At 41.6% G+C, this 15,915-nt stretch overlaps 1 protein-coding gene across 1 annotated transcript in view; it reads left to right on the plus strand.

The window, feature by feature from the left end:
* DNAH6 (dynein axonemal heavy chain 6) overlaps positions 1-15,915 on the plus strand; it is a 123,620-nt gene that overhangs the window by 18,279 nt on the left and 89,426 nt on the right. The window contains exons 13-26 of the mRNA XM_028711618.2: positions 770-921; positions 2,855-3,007; positions 4,169-4,420; positions 5,886-6,014; positions 6,242-6,355; positions 6,872-7,015; positions 7,476-7,688; positions 8,875-8,967; positions 10,356-10,475; positions 11,215-11,395; positions 12,219-12,315; positions 13,826-14,021; positions 15,189-15,353; positions 15,768-15,881. Of these exons, the coding sequence (XP_028567451.2) occupies positions 770-921; positions 2,855-3,007; positions 4,169-4,420; positions 5,886-6,014; positions 6,242-6,355; positions 6,872-7,015; positions 7,476-7,688; positions 8,875-8,967; positions 10,356-10,475; positions 11,215-11,395; positions 12,219-12,315; positions 13,826-14,021; positions 15,189-15,353; positions 15,768-15,881 (2,123 nt within the window). The remainder of the gene's footprint in view (positions 1-769; positions 922-2,854; positions 3,008-4,168; positions 4,421-5,885; positions 6,015-6,241; positions 6,356-6,871; positions 7,016-7,475; positions 7,689-8,874; positions 8,968-10,355; positions 10,476-11,214; positions 11,396-12,218; positions 12,316-13,825; positions 14,022-15,188; positions 15,354-15,767; positions 15,882-15,915) is intronic.

Consider the following 15,915-nt stretch of genomic DNA (forward strand, 5'->3'; position numbering starts at 1 on the left):
AGCAGTTCGAAAGCACCTCAAAGTGCAAGTAGATAAATAGGGACCGCTTACTGGCGGGAAGGTAAACGGTGTTTCCGTTTGCGGCTCTTGCTCGCCAGATGCAGCTTTGTCACGCTGGCCACGTGACCCGGAAGTGTCTGCGGACAGTGCTGGCCCCCGGCCTCTTAAGTGAGATGGGCACACAACCCTAGAGTCTGTCAAGACTGGCCCGTATGGGCAGGGGTACCTTTTAAGTCGTGAACCCTGTTGCAAGTGAGGCATGGGCCCCACATTACCTTTTTCCTCCTTTGCTCCTATAGCACTCGGGGAGCTTTCCTCTTGCTCTTTTCTACTTCTCATACCCATGCTAAGCACATGGAGCTGGGAGTTGTTCAAACTTTTTCTATGTTTCAACTTCATAATGTACCAGGGCTACGAGGGGCTCCCTGCACACAAAAGGGAGGAAGCTTTCTTAATTTGCACAAGCCCTGCCTGTAGATCAAGTGGGAGGAGATAACTCACTCTGGATGCCCTCCACTCACCAATTAGAAGAAATATACATTCATGACAAGTTTTTATGTTGTGAACTTCCCTGAGATTTACAGATAAAGGACCATATACACATTTAATAAAATAATAAGTTCCTACCATTCCTCTTTTGTCAATGGTGTGATGGCGGTCAGGATATTGCACCCACCCCGACTGAATGTAGAAGACAACTGGGGAAATGTTTCTCTAAAGCACCTGAAAATGTAATGACGATATAACACATCTTGTATATAATAAACAGATGTTAAATTCTTTGCCGAACAACTGGAGAAGTATCACAGGCAACACAAAGAAGCTGTGGCCATTAAACAGAAGAGGAACATAGGCTTATTCCTCATAGATGCACAAAAGCTGAAAGACAAACTGATTCCATCACCAAAGCGCTGTTTAGAGGTAAATCTATCAATCACTTTAATACCAAACTTGGGAGGCCTCAATTTGGCATTGGAATGGCGCCGTACAAACATAAGATCATGACTTCTGCTTCCTCAGCTTATGGTTCAGATGTGTTGAAATACATTAGTTTGTAAATTAAAAACAAAAACAAAAGATGTTTGAAAACCTTAAAAGGCCTGATAAGTACTTGGCCATAACGACTTCCAGATTTGGAGAATACTGAGGACAGTTGAGCCACAGATTGCTGAAAATCACAGATGTCAGCTGAAAAAAAACCACACAACAGAGAAGAGAAAATAGTATCAGAAGACATTTGGCAAAATTGTTAGTGACTAGAAACCTGGCAAAACATAACACCAGCATAAGTTAAGCCAGCGTAGGCTACTCCTATTCCAAACCCTGTTCAGGAGGAATTTGATTTACACTACCCTTTTTGAGGGACGTGGGTGGCGCTGTGGGTAAAAGCCTCAGTGCCTAGGGCTTGCCGATCGAAAGGTCGGCGGTTCGAATCCCTGCGGCGGGGTGCGCTCCTGTTGTTCGGTCCCAGCGCCTGCCAACCTAGCAGTTCGAAAGCACCCCCGGGTGCAAGTAGATAAATAGGGACCGCTTACTAGCGGGAAGGTAAACGGCGTTTCCGTGTGCGGCTCTGGCTCGCCAGATGCAGCTTGTCATGCTGGCCACGTGACCCGGAAGTGTCTCCGGACAGCGCTGACCCCTGGCCTCTTGAGTGAGATGGGCGCACAACCCTAGAGTCTGTCAAGACTGGCCCGTACGGGCAGGGGTACCTTTACCTTTACCTTACCCTTTTTGCAGGCCATGTTCTACTGGGTTTTTGTGCCACGTGGCTGATCTGAAAGGGGTTTGGAATAGGTGTCAGTCTCTCCTTGCCCTGTTTCCTCTTCCTGTTTTGGGAACTTGCACTGGGTTAAGTTCCACCTACTGAGCCCCAGGTGAGCTGGGGGTGAGGGATTTAACTGACATATCTCTGAGCTGAAAGACTTATGCTGGCAGAGCCCCAACTGTGCCTGAGCTCAACAGGGAAAGATTCACCAAATTCAGAATCTCATCCTGGCTGATCATGGCTTTGCTTTGCTTGAGTTTTTTGTTAAGTTTTTTTGTTTAGCACATGACATGGAAGAGGAGGGGACAGAGGGCGAACAAAGAACTGGGAGCTCTCTTCCCATACTTTGATGCCCTTTGGACCGCTGTTTCCCCCCCAGGAACTCTTCTCATTTTGAGACTGAGAGTTTGTTCAGACCATGGGTGAGAACCCAGAGAGGAAGGGTGTGACAGAAGGAAAATGAATTGATATCAATTTTATATGTATTTGTAACTTTGTATGAGGGGACGCGGGTGGCGCTGTGGGTTAAACCACTGCGCCGCTTGGGTTCGCTGATTGAAAGGTCAGCAGTTTGAATCTCCGCGACAGGGTGAGCTCCCGTTTTTCAGTCCCAGCTTCTGCCAGCCTAGTAGTTCAAAAGCACGCAATACAAGTAGATAAATATGTACCGCTCCAGCAGGAAGGTAAACAGCATTTCCGTGCACTGCTCTGGTTTCGCCAGAAGCAGCTTAGTTATGCTGGCCACATGACCTGGAAAAACTTCTCTGCAGAAGCAGACAAACGCTGGCTTCCTTGGCCTTTAAAGCAAGATGAGCGCCGCAAATGTAACATTTTTATACATAACTGTATTTTGTAATATTTTTGTTTAAGCGGGCTGTTAATTGCTTCAGTTTTCTGTACACCACTTACAGACATTTTTAATATATTAAGTGGTACATCCCTGATGTAAATTTAAAAAAAATTAAAATAATGGATGTATTGCAAGGTGCGAAGTCTTGACTAAGAAACTGATTCTTGTGAGTTAGACATCATTGCCCTGATGAAACTTTCATTCTCTGCTGAAATTGTCATTATTTTTTTTTATTCCAGGTTATCAATGGAATGCTTCCTGTAATTGCAAAGAAAAAAGTTACTGCCATTCTTGTTGAGGCAAATGATGCTAAATTTAAACTGGAGTTTTATCCATCTACAACAACAGAATATGTCTTTAGCTTGACGTTCCTTGATGAAATACAAGATCGGGTTAGTTTACCATAGTTCTACTAGGTAGCATTTGCCATTTTGGAAAATAATTATCACAACAGCGGAAAAGAATTGTGCTTTGCTTTCTTCTGGACTCATCTACCTAGCTAGCTATGTAGATAGTTTAAGTGAGAGCCCAGTGCTTCATTCAATTTCCTTTAAGAAATAAGAATGCTGCACAAGACATTGCGTTTAATTTGAGACTGTGTATTTCCCCAATATGTATGATTATTGCAGGTCATGATGAGTCCCTCCTGCCCTACAAATAGCAGTGGTATTAGAAACTTACTAGTATAAAGAACTAGCAAAGTGCTCACCATAAGGCTTTTATTATTGCATAGATACCTGCTGGATGCAATGTGTAGGTCCAGGTCACAAGTTTCAGGCAGGTCCCTGCTTTCAGGGGGAAAGGCTAATATTTAGTTATATGGGAGAGCACCATTATGGTGGAAACATAACCTACTTGACATATTTGGCAGCTCTAGCCAATTCAAATCATCCCTGTTGCTGTCAGCATAGCCCTTTCCTCTCTTTTGCATACACCTGTTCTGGATTCCAGTCTTTGGTCATACTTGAATGTCACAGAAGGTTGGGACCTGACTTTTGTACAGATGGTAGGAAAAATTACTTAACTGTATACCTGGGGTGCGGGTGGCTCTGTGGGTAAAACCTCAGTGCCTAGGACTTGCCAATCGCATGGTTGACGGTTCAAATCCCCGCGGCGGGGTGAGCTCCCGTCGTTTGGTCCCAGCTCCTGCCCACCTAGCAGTTCGAAAGCACCCTTAAGTGCAAGTAGATAAATAGGTACCGCTTTATAGCGGGAAGGTAAACAGCATTTCTGTGTGCTGCACTGGTGCTGGCTCGCCAGAGCAGCTTCGTCACGCTGGCCACGTGACCCGGAAGTGTCTTCGGACAGCGCTGGCTCCCGGCCTCTTAAGCAAGATGAGCACGCAACCCCAGAGTCTGTCATGACTGGCCCGTATGGGCAGGGGCACCTTTACCTTTACATACTATTTAAAAGAACCCGGAGTTGACTTTTGTGCCAGTTTTTCCTCTTGCTTTTAATGTAACATTTTGTGGCAATGTAGAATATTAGCGCCGATAGTGAAGATTTTCTGTGGAAGCACATTTTCAAAAGAATTAACTGATTTCCCCCCTCAGATTGAAACACTTGAAGTTGACTCAAAAGTCGTAACAAAGATGTATCAGCTTATCGAACTATATGCAGTGCCAACTCCTCCTGAAGATCTTGCTTTGTTTTCGAGTCTGAAACCATCCATCGTTGCTGTCCGAAATGCAATTGACAAATCTGTGGGTGAAAGAGATGCCAACATTGCTAGGTTCTGTCAGCTCCTAGACCTAGATGTTCAGGAACTAAATTTAGAAGTTAAAGAAGTCAAACACCTTGCTCAGGTATAGAAACAATAATTTTTTTTCATGTTTATATCCTATAGAATTGCCATTATGGGTTTCTGGTATTGTTTACTAGTGATTTGCCACTACGAACATTCTACAGCACTGTGCACTGAAAGTACAGTACACAAGATCCCCAGCTGAGTAGCAGGCCACATGCTTCGATTGCAGAAGCCCCAGGTTCAGTCGTTAGCACCTCCAAATAAAAGGAACTGTCAGATAAGCTGGGAAAAGACCTCTGCCTAGGAATTGGGAAAACCAGTTCCAGCCAAAGTAGTCAGCAGTGGGTTTGTTGGACCAATGGACTTGGTATAAGACAGTTTTAGGTGTGTCAGGGGTCAACAAGAACGCCAAGGTTTATAACATTTATAACCAACAATGGTGTATTACACAAACCTCCAACGACTCATGCATTGCAATGGAGGGATATTTCCCTTCTCCCTGATGGATTCTCCTCTTGCCTGGACTAGGCATGTTTCGCACTGTCCCCATTCTCAATGAACTGATGTTTTGTTTTGTGATCAGTGTTCAGTATACCCATCACTCCATACAGTATTTATTTCTTAATATTGAAGATGTCACAAGCAACATCTATACTTCACTCAGTCACAGTTATGTTCTGTGCATTGTATTGACTCTTTATAACTGTGTGTTCTCTATTTTATACCTGTATTTTCTCTACGCCCCCCCTCCCCAAGAGGTTCGGAGGGTGACAACATGGGAGCAGGCCTTTTCTGTGGTGGCTTCCCATCTGTGGATTGCTCTGTCCAGAGGAACTCACCTGGCGCCATCATTACATGTCCTTAGGCACTTGGCAAAAACATTCCTCTTTAACCAGGACTTTGGCCATTAAATAATCTATGGGGGAACTGTTATTATGATCATTTTATTATTCTGTATTCTGTATTCTGTGTATTGTGGTTTTATTACTATGCCACGCAAATTATGTTTTTAATGTTGTTCACTGCCCTGGGATAAAGGGTGGTATATAAATCGAATGACTGAATAAATATTTTCAAAGCTCATTAGCCATAAATTAACTCCACAAAGTTCTCTGGATTATAGAGTAAGTGCTGTAATGGGTTTTGGCATAATTTGAAATTCTATTTTATGGACTTGTGGTGTGCAGAGAATGAAAGGAAAATATTCACAGCCCCAACATAACTAATAAATTTGAACAGAGGGTGTATTTTCAAATTGTGAACAGTTATTGAGGTATTGGACAAGCCCTCCACTATTAGCTTAGTTAAGCAACTGTTTGCCTATGTATTAAAGGAGCAGTTAATATAGAGAAATGTTGCAGTAGGGATTAGAAAGGGTAAAAGGAACTCATCGCATATGCATAGCATTGCATGTTAGAGATCATATGCTCTACTGGATTTAACTGTAATAGTTTGACATGCAGCGCTTCTATTTAAACTTTTATGAAAGCTAAATGGTAAAGCAACTTCTTGATTTTTAATAGGATCCTCAGATTTTGGATATAGCTACAGACCAGGAAAGAGTGAAACAAGTTCTAGCAGAGCTGCAAACTATTCTTGATGAGCTACAGAAACGTGCATTTACGTATAAATCCTATCAGAAGAATTTCAAGGTGAATTGGTTTCCAATTCCATGTCTGTTGTGAGGTTGAAATGGGTGTGGGGAGAGAATGAGCCCTATCTGTCTATATCTATAGTTATATCTATGTTTATATCTATGTCTAGGGCTATATCTAGGCTGTTTTCTTCAAAGATATGATAGTCGTCTTATAATATACAGAATTAGGCTATTTTCTATTATTATTGTTATTGTTATTTACACCCTACCGTTCACTCTAAGGTGGAAATGACAAGATTTGATGCTTTGGAGGAAGTTTGTGCAGAGCTGAAATTGAAACAACTGTTATGGGATTCTCTGTCTGAATGGTCAGTACTTGAAGACGAGTGGATGGAGGTAAATTGCATGCATTGCTCTTGAGATGATCAAGTATAAAGAACCTGCACTACAATTATGAATATTGTTTTTAAAAAGATTTTGGGGGTTTTGTAGGGAGATGGCTATTTAAGTGTTGAGTAAGTAAAAGGCAGTAATTATTTACAAATGAGGCAGAACTGCTCTCCCGACACTGATGTTGCTGGGGAGCAGTGAGGTCAGGGCCACATGATGGATCTGTGTGGTGCACTATAGTAGGCCTGAGAGAGCAGAATATATAATAGTCAAGAAGGCTTATAATATCTCAAAAGAGTTGTTCTCTAAAGCTGCAAAGTTTACACACCTTCAGTTGGTAATAAGTACCACTGAATAGAGTCAAGTTTACTTCTGACTAAGTATATGTAGGAACTTAGCTTTTTTGTGCCTATAATGCATGGTATTGATTTAACTCCCTTTATTCTGGAAGAAATATCTTATAATGAACAAACTGAGTTTTCCTCATAGACTAAGCAACCCTTTATGTTGCTCTTCCCACAGGCTAAATTCGATAGCTTGGATCCAGAAAACCTGAATTCTCAAGTTTCCAAGTATGCCAAATTTGTCAATCAGCTGGAAAAGGGCTTGCCACCTAATAATGTTGTGCCGCTGCTTAAGGAGAAAGTGGAGAGAATGAAAGAAAAGGTACAACTGGCCACCTGAAGTTGACTTCCAGGTGTATTTCAAGGGAGAAAATATGCAGTTTTGTTAAGGATGCCACATTTCAGATTGCATCTTACTTGTAACATCATTATGACTATTTACGAAGCACCTTAAAGGCATGGCCTTCATGCAACCTAAAACAAAATGGAAGAGTTGTCAAAATGAATAGTGTAATAAGACCAAAAGGTCACAGGCCATTTCATTAGACTAGAGTTTTTGGAATCACTCAGCCATCCTCTGATGGGGCCTTTTTGTTTCTCTAGTCTTCTTGTTTCCTTATAAAAATCATTGGTTTATATAGTAGTGCAAAAAGATTACGAAGTGCCACAGAGACTACTTGTGCAACACGTGTTATCCTAAAAGTATAGGCAGTTTGTTGATCATCTGTGCATTTTTAACAAGAAAAAGTTAAACTAAAATTCTGTGCACCTTACTCTTTCAGGTTCCTGCCATCACAGACCTTAGAAATCCTTGTTTGAGACCCAGACACTGGGCTATTATAGAACAAATAGTTGGCGCACAGATGATAGATATGGAAAACCCGTTAACCTTAGAGAGACTCGTTCAGATCAATGCTTTTGACTACTCTCAGGAGATTCAAGATGTTTCTGGACAAGCTTCAGGAGAAGCTTCCCTGGAGGCAATTCTCAGAAAGGTACTTTTTAATCAGATGCAGTGTGGTGTAGTGGTTAAGAGTGGTAGACTCGTAATCTGGTGAACCGGGTTCGCGTCCCCGCTCCTCCCCATGCAGCTGCTGGGTGACCTTGGGCTAGTCACACTTCTTTGAAGTCTCTCAGCCTCACTCACCTCACAGAGTGTTTGTTGTGGGGGAGGAAGGGAAAGGAGATTGTTAGCCGCTTTGAGACTCCTTAGGGTAGTGATAAAGCGGGATATCAAATCCAAACTCCTCCGCTTCTTCTTCACCACACCCTCTTGGACTGACAACAAGTAAATAAATTGTCTATTTCATTTACTGAATCCTTGATTCAGAGCACACTTACTGAACTCTCTGGGCCATTGCCACCATTTGCAGAGACTGGTGCAACTCCTGTGCCTGACAAGGCTGTGATGGACCTGGAGTGTTGTGTTTTCCCCATGAATAAATAGCTTGGGTTGGCTGACATGGAGTAGCCTCTGCTAAAGTAGCGAGGAATACAGGGGATAGCAGGAGAACAGAGGGGTAGCGTACACAGAGGGAAAAGGGACAGTTTTGTTGTTGTTTTGAAGTACAGAGGAGGCACCAAGTGTCAAGATAATCACATTAACGAGACAAACAACAGGCAAAAAAATGACAGGATGATGTTTGAAAAGAAAAAAAAAACTAAGAGAAATGTTAAAGGGAAAACAGATAAGGGCTAAGATAAACTCTAAGTGAAAAGTTGGCTAAGTAAGGCAAAATGCACTGAAGCAAAGAGTAGAAAACACACACAAAGTACAGGCAAATCATAAAGAGAAAACACACTGGCCTGAGGAGAACAAGAAATGATGGAGAGCCAAGAAAACCAAGTTTGCTTCAATGAAAGCAGAAAACGGAACTGGGTTACCTTAACAATTGTTTTTCTTGTTTCAACCACTAGTGGGAAACAGATCCCAACCTGGCGACCTTCTATGCTAATTAGAAAAAGGCCATTTGCTTCTTTCAGTTCTGTTAATAATGAATAAATTTTGCTTGGTATAGAGAATATGTGAACAACAGATTTTCAGTAGACGTTGCAAACACCAGGGTATTGGGATGCCCCGTTTTACTGGTTTGAATAAATAAACTGAGTAAACGGCTGGTTTAACTCAGTTTATCAAACTTATTTTCAATGCTAATATAAACTGACTTTCCTCCCAACCAGGTGGATGATTCTTGGAAATTGACAGAATTCATTGTTCTTCCTCATCGCGATTCAAAAGATGTTTTTATCCTGGGTGGCACAGATGACATTCAGGTTAGGAACTGCTTTTAAAGCTGTCAGTTTTAAAGCTCATAATTTTACAGAACTCTCTTGAGTAGTGCCCATAAGGTCCCAAAACTATTAAAAATCATATATTTGTGTTTCAGCAGGTTTTTTAATTTTTTTATTTTAATTTATGACAAGATATGGTACGGTTTTTCACAAGTAAAGCAGGCTTTGTCAAAGCTTCCAGCAACAGAGTGCAATGTGTTGGTGCGAGGCAGGGAAGAGTTTTAGTCCCTTCCTCTACAGACTCCCATTTTTAAAATAGAGCCATTCTACTGCCTGCTTTGTACGTGAATAGTGCATATACATGGGGGGGGGGGAGTATTTACAGCAGCCTCATCACACCTAGTTTGGCTTGTTCAAATCAGTGGGACAGATATGAGCATGTTCTTAGCTCTCTGGTTGATATTCCTGGGCTTACAAGTGCTTAAATTTGCCATGATCAAATGGTTTGTGCTTAGTAACTTCCGTTCCAGCTTTAAACACTGGCTGGCATCATGAGCCAACATAGGAAGATAATCATGTCCCTATGGCATCATCATCAGTATTAGTATTACTCCACCCATTTGACTGGGCAGCTTCCAACCAATTGTAAAAGCATAATAAAACATCAAGCATTAAAAACTTCCCTATACAGGGCAACATACTTTGGCATTGCTATTCTGGCCAAACACACTATGGCACAACAGAACAATTTTATGTGCATGTTCAAAGCATTTGGACTAGCATGAAGTTGATTTCTGCCATGTCTGTCCAACACTACATGCCTAAAATCTGGTATTAAATTTTTAATATTGATATTCCCATGTCAAGTAGAAGTAACAGAATGGACTTGCCCCACTAAACAAGCATGTCATGATTGTAGCTATGTTGACACAAATCACTATTTTGTTACAATTGTACACATCTATTATGATTGGGATTCAAGTTTTGATTTCATTAACAGACCTGTTGCAGAGACTTTGTTTAAGTATGAAAGTGTTTTACTTAAGTGTTACATTTTAATATCGCAAAAAAACTTTATTAGTTTCTGGTCTGCAACAATGGGAAGCTCCAACATATCTTTTCTGGAGTTGGTGGTTCTCCATATAGATATGAAAGTCTATCCATGGACTGGCATTTCTAAGAGATTATAGGGGGAGGAGTTAATTTCCTGTGGTTTTGAAAAGATTAGGGCTGCAGCTTTAATTGATTTAACTAGTAGATCAGTCAACTAACACTTTAGCTGGGAAACTAGTCTGGGCTAATTTTAATTGGTGAGAACACATTTTAATTGGTGAGACTGAGAGAACAATTTTCATACCTTGTATTTAGCCATTTACTGCTGGGAACTCAGTTGTCAAAACTGAGAATTCTGTTTATTGTTTTCCTTCAAGGTCATTCTAGATGACAGTATGATCAATGTGGCAACAATAGCATCTTCACGATACGTAGGCCCTCTCAAGGCGCGAGTTGATGAATGGCAAAAGCAACTCTCTTTATTCAGTCAGACGTTGGTGAGTGTCACCTTCTTTAAAAACATGCTCATTGCCTTTAGTGTTAGCAATAAAAGAGGAAAAGTAATCTTGGAATATGTTACTGTTTCTTAGAAGTTACCCTTTACCTTTGACAAGAGAGTGTTTAAATATCAACTTGGTGATAGTAACATACCTGGGTAGGAAGGATTATTGATGATCATGTAATTCATATCCATCTATAGAAGCAATATTGATTCTTTATGATTTTTCAGTAATGGCCTGCAAAAGCATGTAAGTAGGACAGCAACAGTGTTTGCAAAATACACTGAATTATTTAAATCTGCGAAGAGTTAACAGAAAAGTGTGAAAGTGCTATTTGGAGATGATACTGAAGTGGCAGCTGCAGCTCAGCATTGTTTGCAGGGGGTGGGGTGGGGAGAATCATCCCAATTTTACTTATAAATATGGTATTCAGATTTTTTTTTGCTTCTACAAATTAGTTGTATGCTGTTGGAGGAATGATGAATAATAATAATAATAATAATAAATTTTATTTATATCCCGCCCTCCCCAGCCGAAGCTGGGCTCAGGGCGGCTAACAACAATCAAATAACCAAATAGTTGAATATACTTCTCTAAAAACATCAATATAGCATATTGCAGCCTTCAAAAAGGATACCAGAATGGAACAGGATAGAAATGTGCTCCAGAGAACGACACCTTGACATTCTTGTAATTGTCATTATTGCCCTGATCCACTACCCCCTGTGCGATGTAGGAAGAATGGCTGACATGCCAGAGGAACTGGCTCTATCTGGAAAGCATTTTCAGTGCTCCTGATATTCAAAGGCAGCTGCCTGCAGAAGCAAAGATGTTCCTGCAGGTGGACAAGTCATGGAAAGAAATTATGAGAAAAGTTAATCGTCTGCCTAATGCCCTCCGAGCAGCTACTCAGCCAGGTATTAATAGATCTAAATTTTTTATTATGCTTGATTATAACAAAACAATGTTATGTAAAGCCGGAAAATGCAAATCACACCTACTGTAACTTAAGCGTGTAGTATGATTTTAAAAGCCATGTGCTGAAGTGCCTGAGGCCCATACAAACACACACACAGATACACAAACACTTCTCAGGTTGTCCCTCTGTATTCGCATTTCATTTGAGTGATGCTTAATGTAGGATCTATTTCCAGGGTTTATTTTATTCCTGCTATTTTGCCTTCTTCACGTATATGCAACTTTCTTCTGACTTTTTGGCCTGGTTCGCACATAGCACTAAGCCATGGTTTGTTTAACAAACCATGAGTTAACCACAAGTTGTCCCACAGACTGTCCAACAAACCATGGCTTGTTTCTCCACGGACGGTTTGGCTTGTTTTCCAGCTGTTCCGACACTTGTGCCTTTGTAGCTTAAACAGCTGGATTTCAAAGACAGTATATAAAGTTGGAAGCTTTTCTGTATATTACAAACCATCTTTTCCTTTTTTCATCCCAATAAACACACACACACACACACACACACACACACACTATTTTCACTGTGCAAGCTTATTAAATTATTGTTTCTGCAGAGGTGGTGATGTATGCCAAATCTTCCTCTTTTACCTAAAGACAGAAACACAGATCTTTGTCCATTAGAAACCCACCCCCCCCATCTGTTTCCTGCCTTGGCCTTGAGCAGTTGTTTTTTATTCCTTCCTACTGTCTACTCCTTGTTAGGTTTGTTACACATTCCATTTTCACTGTGCAATTTTATTAATTATTGTTTCTTTGATACAGGCCTTTTAGAGTCCTTCCAGAATAACAATGCACTTCTTGATCAAATTCAGAAGTGCCTGGAAGCTTATTTGGAATCTAAGAGAGTAATCTTTCCCAGGTTAGTTAAGAATCAATCAGAATATAATTAAACCATCTGCACTCTGGGTGATAGCCAATTGCAATGTCCAATGGACTTCTGCTACCACAATAAGACCTTCCCTTCCTCTCCTACCCATGAAGCAACACTCAGGGCTAGGGGACTCCCTGGAGCAGATTTTTATGGGGTGGGGAGAGGCTGCTACAGGGAGGAAGAGAGAAAAGGGAATGTTGGATGTTGCATAAATCTTTATTCAGTATAATCTCAGAGGTGAAATCCCATGAGAATTAAGCACATTTGAATCCCATAGACTTACATGGAAGTGTTACATGGAACTTTGGATGGATCTTATTTGTAGCTTTTTGATTTAAACCACGGGTGGTGAACCTGTGGCTCTTCAGATGTTTCTGAACTCCAGTTCCCACCATAGGCCATCCTGGCTAGGGCTGATGGGAGTTGAAGTCCAGCAACATCTAAAGGGCCACATATTCCCCACCCTTGATTTAAACCAGGGAATAATGCAAGTTCTCTCTTGGAAGTTGTGTGTGTCCAGGTGGGTTTGGCGCCTCTTGAAGGAAGGAGCTTTGTAGCTTCAAAGGAAGTGGTTGGCTTTCACTTCCCTTGAAGCACTTCCTGTCTTCACCTAGAGCAGATCACCTGAATGCATTTCTTATCTCCTGTCTCCTCCTACTCAGGTTTGGGTTTGTGCTATTTCACTGTTCATGTCTGTAGTGGGCAAGGAAGATCCTTTGTGATCCTTTTTGCCTCAAGCTTTTCTTAAGTTCCTATATTTATTTTTTGAAACCGCCTTTATTCTTCTGTTGTTTGTCTGTTTTATAGTTTCAAGTCTTCTACTTCCTCATCATGCTCCTCTTGGTTTTAGTCCTACTTATTCCCTGCCCAGAGGGACGCGGGTGGTGCTGTGAGTAAAAGCCTCAGCGCCTAGGGCTTGCCAATCGAAAGGTTGGTGGTTCGAATCCCCGCGGCGGGGTGCGCTCCCGTTGTTCGATCCCAGCGCCTGCCAACCTAGCAGTTCGAAAGCACCCCCGGGTGCAAGTAGATAAATAGGGACCGCTTACCAGCGGGAAGGTAAACGGCGTTTCCGTGTGCGGCTCTGGCTCGCCAGAGCAGAGATGTCACGCTGGCCACGTGACCCGGAAGTGTCTCCGGACAGCGCTGGCCCCCGGCCTCTTGAGTGAGATGGGCGCACAACCCTAGAGTCTGGCAAGACTGGCCCATACGGGCAGGGGTACCTTTACCTTTACCTTTATTCCCTGCCCATGACTGTTTTGTTACCATTCTTGTTGAAATAGTGCACAACTTAATTACTTAATCCACAGGATTTTAAAAATACATATATAGAAAAGCATGTTTTACAGAAATCAATGAAATTGCTTTAAGACAAATTAAGTCTGCTGCCTCAAATTATCCTCACAACTTCAGTGTAGAATATATTTTGAAATTTAGCAGATGAAAATACTTCTGAAAAAATAGTTGCATTTTTAACACTTTCAAAATTATCTTCAAACAGATTTTACTTTTTATCCAATGATGAGCTCTTGGAGATTTTGGCTCAGACTCGCAATCCTCAAGCTGTTCAGCCTCACTTAAGGAAGTGCTTTGATTCAATCGCTAAACTAGAATTTGCCTATATGGCTCCAGCCGAAGGAGAAGAAAAGGTTCTTACCAATGATATTTTAGCAATGCTGTCACCTGAAGGTGAGAGGGTAAGCAATTATTTAACTCAAGCAAAATGCCTCTGTGTGTGTGTGTGTGTGTGTGTGTGTGTGTGTGTGAGAGAGAGAGAGAGAGAGAGAGAGAGAGAGAGAGAGAGAAGTTCTTTACAGCAGGAAGTGTTATGTGGGGAAGGTAGGAAGAGTATTGCTCCTCTGTATGTAATGCATACACATTATGATAAGATGAATTTTATGAGTTGCCATGAGCAAGCAGCATAACAGTGTGTGCTTCTGAACCACTCCACTTTTATTCCACCCTGCCTGGGGCTTGTGGTTTTTCTCCAAATAAACCGTAAGTAGTAAACTTAAGAATCAACCTTACCTTCCGCTCATGATTTTTTTGGCAAGAAGCAAACCACAAGTTTCATTGATTGTTGCTCCCAGGGCAGAGCAAAACTGGAACATCTTTTTTGTTTATGATAAGCCATAACCCATAGTTTGCCATGATGGTTTATGGAACCAGCTCACTGATCAACTCCTGCCCTGAAACCTATGTCCCCACTGAGGAGGAACATGTGGATCCAGAATTGGCCTCCACAGTCATTTACTGACTCACTGTTAAGACCGTGTTCATGGAAGACGATCTTACTCGGCTATGAGTGATCGCCAAAGAAGAAGAAGATGACACTCCTGTAGAATCTGTGTCTGTGACCCAGGCAGCCTAGAGTCAAGTGTGGGGGAAGGTTTACCTGTCATTGCAGTGCCATCTCCATCTCTAACATTTTAGTTTTCCCCATAGGAGAGAATGGCAAAAGTTCACTTGTGCGAGATAAAGTAAGTAAACCCACATCCTGTCCTTAGCAACCCCTGCTTTGGATATCATCGCTTCATAGCTCCCCCTCTTTGTCTGCATAGCCCCATCTTGGATTCAATTTATTGGTTGCACCAGAATGCTGTGAAATGTGGGAGAGTTGCCTCTTGCTTTCCGTTCTGCTCAGTTCACTACCTGATAGTTGCAATGTTTATAATTCACGGTATAGGATTATTAGTGTTTCCTAGATTTATTCTGTATTTTATATATATTTGAAATAGTAAAAATACATTGCATAAAGGTGTATTATTCATTGTGTCTTTAATCAGTTAAGGAGAAATCAGTTAAGTTACATTAAAAAAACCACCAAGTTACCCTCATAGTAAGTGCAAGACTTGCCTTTCTAGGTTGGCTTAGGGAAAGGACTTAAAGCCAGGGGAAATGTTGAAGACTGGCTTGGTAAAGTTGAAGAAGCAATGTTCGCTTCCCTTCGCCGCCTGAGCAAAGCTGCCATTGCTGATTATCAGACGAAGGAGAGAGTACATTGGGTTGTCGCTGGACATCCTTCTCAGGTAACCAGGCTCAGTTACTGCTTTATGGGGGGGGGGAGAGAGCTTTGTTTCTTAGTCTTGAGGACATACTGGTTCTTTGAGCTGGTTATGGGCTTAAAGTTCAGTATATCTCCAAAGTATCCTACTTGGAGCTTACCTGGTTACTTAATGCTGCTGCTTTTATAGTGGACCAGAGCTGGGAACCATTTGACACAGACCAAGACTATCACCTTCCTGCATGAGCCCTCTTGAAATCGATGGGAGCCATGCAAAATAGTTGTTCTACAAGAGCACTAAGCAGGAAGATGCTTGTGGAACAGAAATTCGAAGGGGATTTATGCAATTAAAGGAGGAGCACAGTGTTAATGAAAGCAGCTCTCAGCTGTGGATGCCTCTACCTTTATTCTGCCCTGTTTTTGCTTTGTTTTTACATAGGTCGTGCTGACCATTTCTCAGCTCATGTGGTGCCGTGATCTGACTCAGTGTTTAGAAGGAGAGGAAGAGGATCATTTAGAAGCTTTGGAAGAATTTGAAAAGGAAAACTTTGAAGTTAGTGTTCATACGGGGTGTGTGTGTGTGTGCT

The sequence above is a fragment of the Podarcis muralis genome, chromosome 17, assembly GCF_964188315.1.
Source record: "Podarcis muralis chromosome 17, rPodMur119.hap1.1, whole genome shotgun sequence".
NCBI classification, from domain to species: domain Eukaryota; kingdom Metazoa; phylum Chordata; class Lepidosauria; order Squamata; family Lacertidae; genus Podarcis; species Podarcis muralis.